Source organism: Amaranthus tricolor, chromosome 11 (genome assembly GCF_026212465.1).
Source record: "Amaranthus tricolor cultivar Red isolate AtriRed21 chromosome 11, ASM2621246v1, whole genome shotgun sequence".
Lineage (NCBI taxonomy): Eukaryota > Viridiplantae > Streptophyta > Magnoliopsida > Caryophyllales > Amaranthaceae > Amaranthus > Amaranthus tricolor.
Window position 1 is genome coordinate 26,325,911 of NC_080057.1, and position 2,213 is coordinate 26,328,123.

General features: G+C 30.6%; 1 protein-coding gene across 1 annotated transcript; it reads right to left on the reverse strand.

The window, feature by feature from the left end:
- Positions 1–224: 224 nt before the first annotated feature.
- On the reverse strand, positions 225–1,429 carry LOC130827795 (NDR1/HIN1-like protein 1). Its single transcript, XM_057693647.1, has one exon. The coding sequence runs from the start codon at positions 1,137–1,139 to the stop codon at positions 513–515; it is 627 nt and encodes a 208-aa protein (XP_057549630.1). The 5' UTR covers positions 1,140–1,429; the 3' UTR covers positions 225–512.
- Between the last annotated feature and the right edge of the window lie 784 nt (positions 1,430–2,213).

Below are 2,213 nucleotides of genomic sequence, written 5' to 3' on the forward strand. Positions count from 1 at the left end.
AAAATGAAACACTAAAAGTAAGTAATTTCTCCATTCTTAAATAAAACTGTACATTTTTTAAATTTAATTTTTATATTGTAATTAATGTGTACGAAAAAAATAATTAAGTTGCTTAGATCTCATTTGAATCATCTGCTCTAAATACTTATTTTCATAATATTAAATTTTCGTAATTTCTTATTATGTATAACTTAAAATAAAAATGATTAAAATTACGCATTCGATTACATTAAAAAACAATATTATATTCCAAGTAACATCAATAGTTCTAATAATGCTATCTTAAAAAAAGTTCCTAATTGCAAATCAATAAACCCAAAAATCTTTTTCCTTCTTTTCTTATTCATAAAAAAAATTCTACAATATAATTTATAATTATAAGACAACAATAAAGAAAAGATGAACAAAAAGAAAAAATATAATACTTCATAATAGTAATTTACAAACCAGCTCAAATAAAAGTTTACGCTTATATATTTTACGGACTATTTTCATATATACTTCATCATACCTTAATTAATGTTGCAACGCTGAGTAAGCTGATACTTAACGGCGTTATTCCCCACTTTAATCCCAATACTAGGATTCCCTAACGGAATATATGCCGGACAGTTAACATGTATATGATACCATCTAATGATCATACTTCCAACTCTCCATCTCACCCGTCCATCAATTTTGATCACAATATAAACACTCCCTGATTGGATCTCCCCATCAATTTGGGTCCCAATAAAGGAAGCAATAGGTATATTTTGACCTTGTAGAAAAGGTGACCAAATAGTAACCTCATTACTATCTTGATAAGTAGGTGGAATTGAGGTTGATAGACTAATTGGTTGATCATGATAATTAGCATAAACATGGAGATTATCATAATATATCTCTATTTTATTATTCGGGTTTCGAGCCACAATTGTAGTTTGAAAGATGGAAGTGAGTTGAACTGGACTAGTTAAGTTAAAGCTGTATAGGGTTGCATCTTGTAAAGTGAAAATCGACTTTGAGGGCCTTAAGACGGCCCATATGATGAGAATTATCAAGCCAATAACGACTACTAAAGCGAGAATACCATAGCCAATTCTCTTGTAAAGGATCTTCTTCTTGTCTTTGTGATGACCACAATCTTTAATTGACATGACGACTTAATAAAAAGAAAATATTATATAATAATTTTTTTTAATTTAATCTGAAATTATGAAATTTATGAATGTATATATGTAAGTTTGTAAAAGGGAGTAGAAGGGATGAAAATATATTTTTGTTTCTAAGGAATTTTGTGTAGGAGAAAATTGGGTGAAGTTAACATCAATAAAATGTATAAATAGAGAGAAGGGAATATTGGGTTGTTATGGGAAGGTGAGTACGCTGACGCATAAGACTATGTGTAAGGTGTGTTACTTCGTGGAAAACTCTTGTTTTTATAATTAATGAGTAATGATGAATGGGGGACTTTTAAATAGTACTCCAAGTCCCCACTATCCTTAGGTTATTATTACATTTTTTTTAGTTTAAATTTTTATATTTTTTTATATAAATGATCTATATTATTTATTTTATTCACATCCACGCATTTTAACTCTTTTAATTATTCATACTATCATACCCAATAAATTCCGCTTACAAAAAAGCTAGGATTCGGACTCCTTACCCTCTTGTTTAACTAGAAAAATGTGGTCAATTAGACCCCAAATATCTAAATTTCTGCCAATAAAACAACGAAAATTATCTATGCAATATATGTTATCATCATCATCATCATATGGTTAGAGTCTGGGGAGGGAAGGAAGGCGATAACTTATACCCATAAAGAAGAGCACGGTCAAGGAGTCCATCGACTCGAGAAAGAGTAAGAGCAGTTTCTGCAATGATTAGGACCGAGTGAGGCTGAAGCTAACACCGCAAGTCTGCATCCTATCTATGCATTATTATATAACGGTTACAATTTCTTAGACATGTAGGCATTACTTGTCAATTATATTAGGTGTGAATTTATAATAATAATTATGGTTGCTAAGAAAAAAATATGAACATTGTAATAACAAGGAACGTACTAACTAGGAACCAATATCATGCTAGCCTTTAAACTAAGGATGGTCCCATATTAGTAGTGGCCGTTGCATTGGTATAAAATGGTGGATCTACCGAGGCTAACCATTTTATAAATTGAGTGAACTAGTGTGGCTAGGCCAAAGCCAACTGCGACGTTTAGC

What these genes read in the sequence shown, in the direction of transcription:
- LOC130827795 (XM_057693647.1), bottom strand. Translation starts at nt 1,139, where the DNA reads ATGTCAATTAAAGATTGTGGTCATCACAAAGACAAGAAGAAGATCCTT.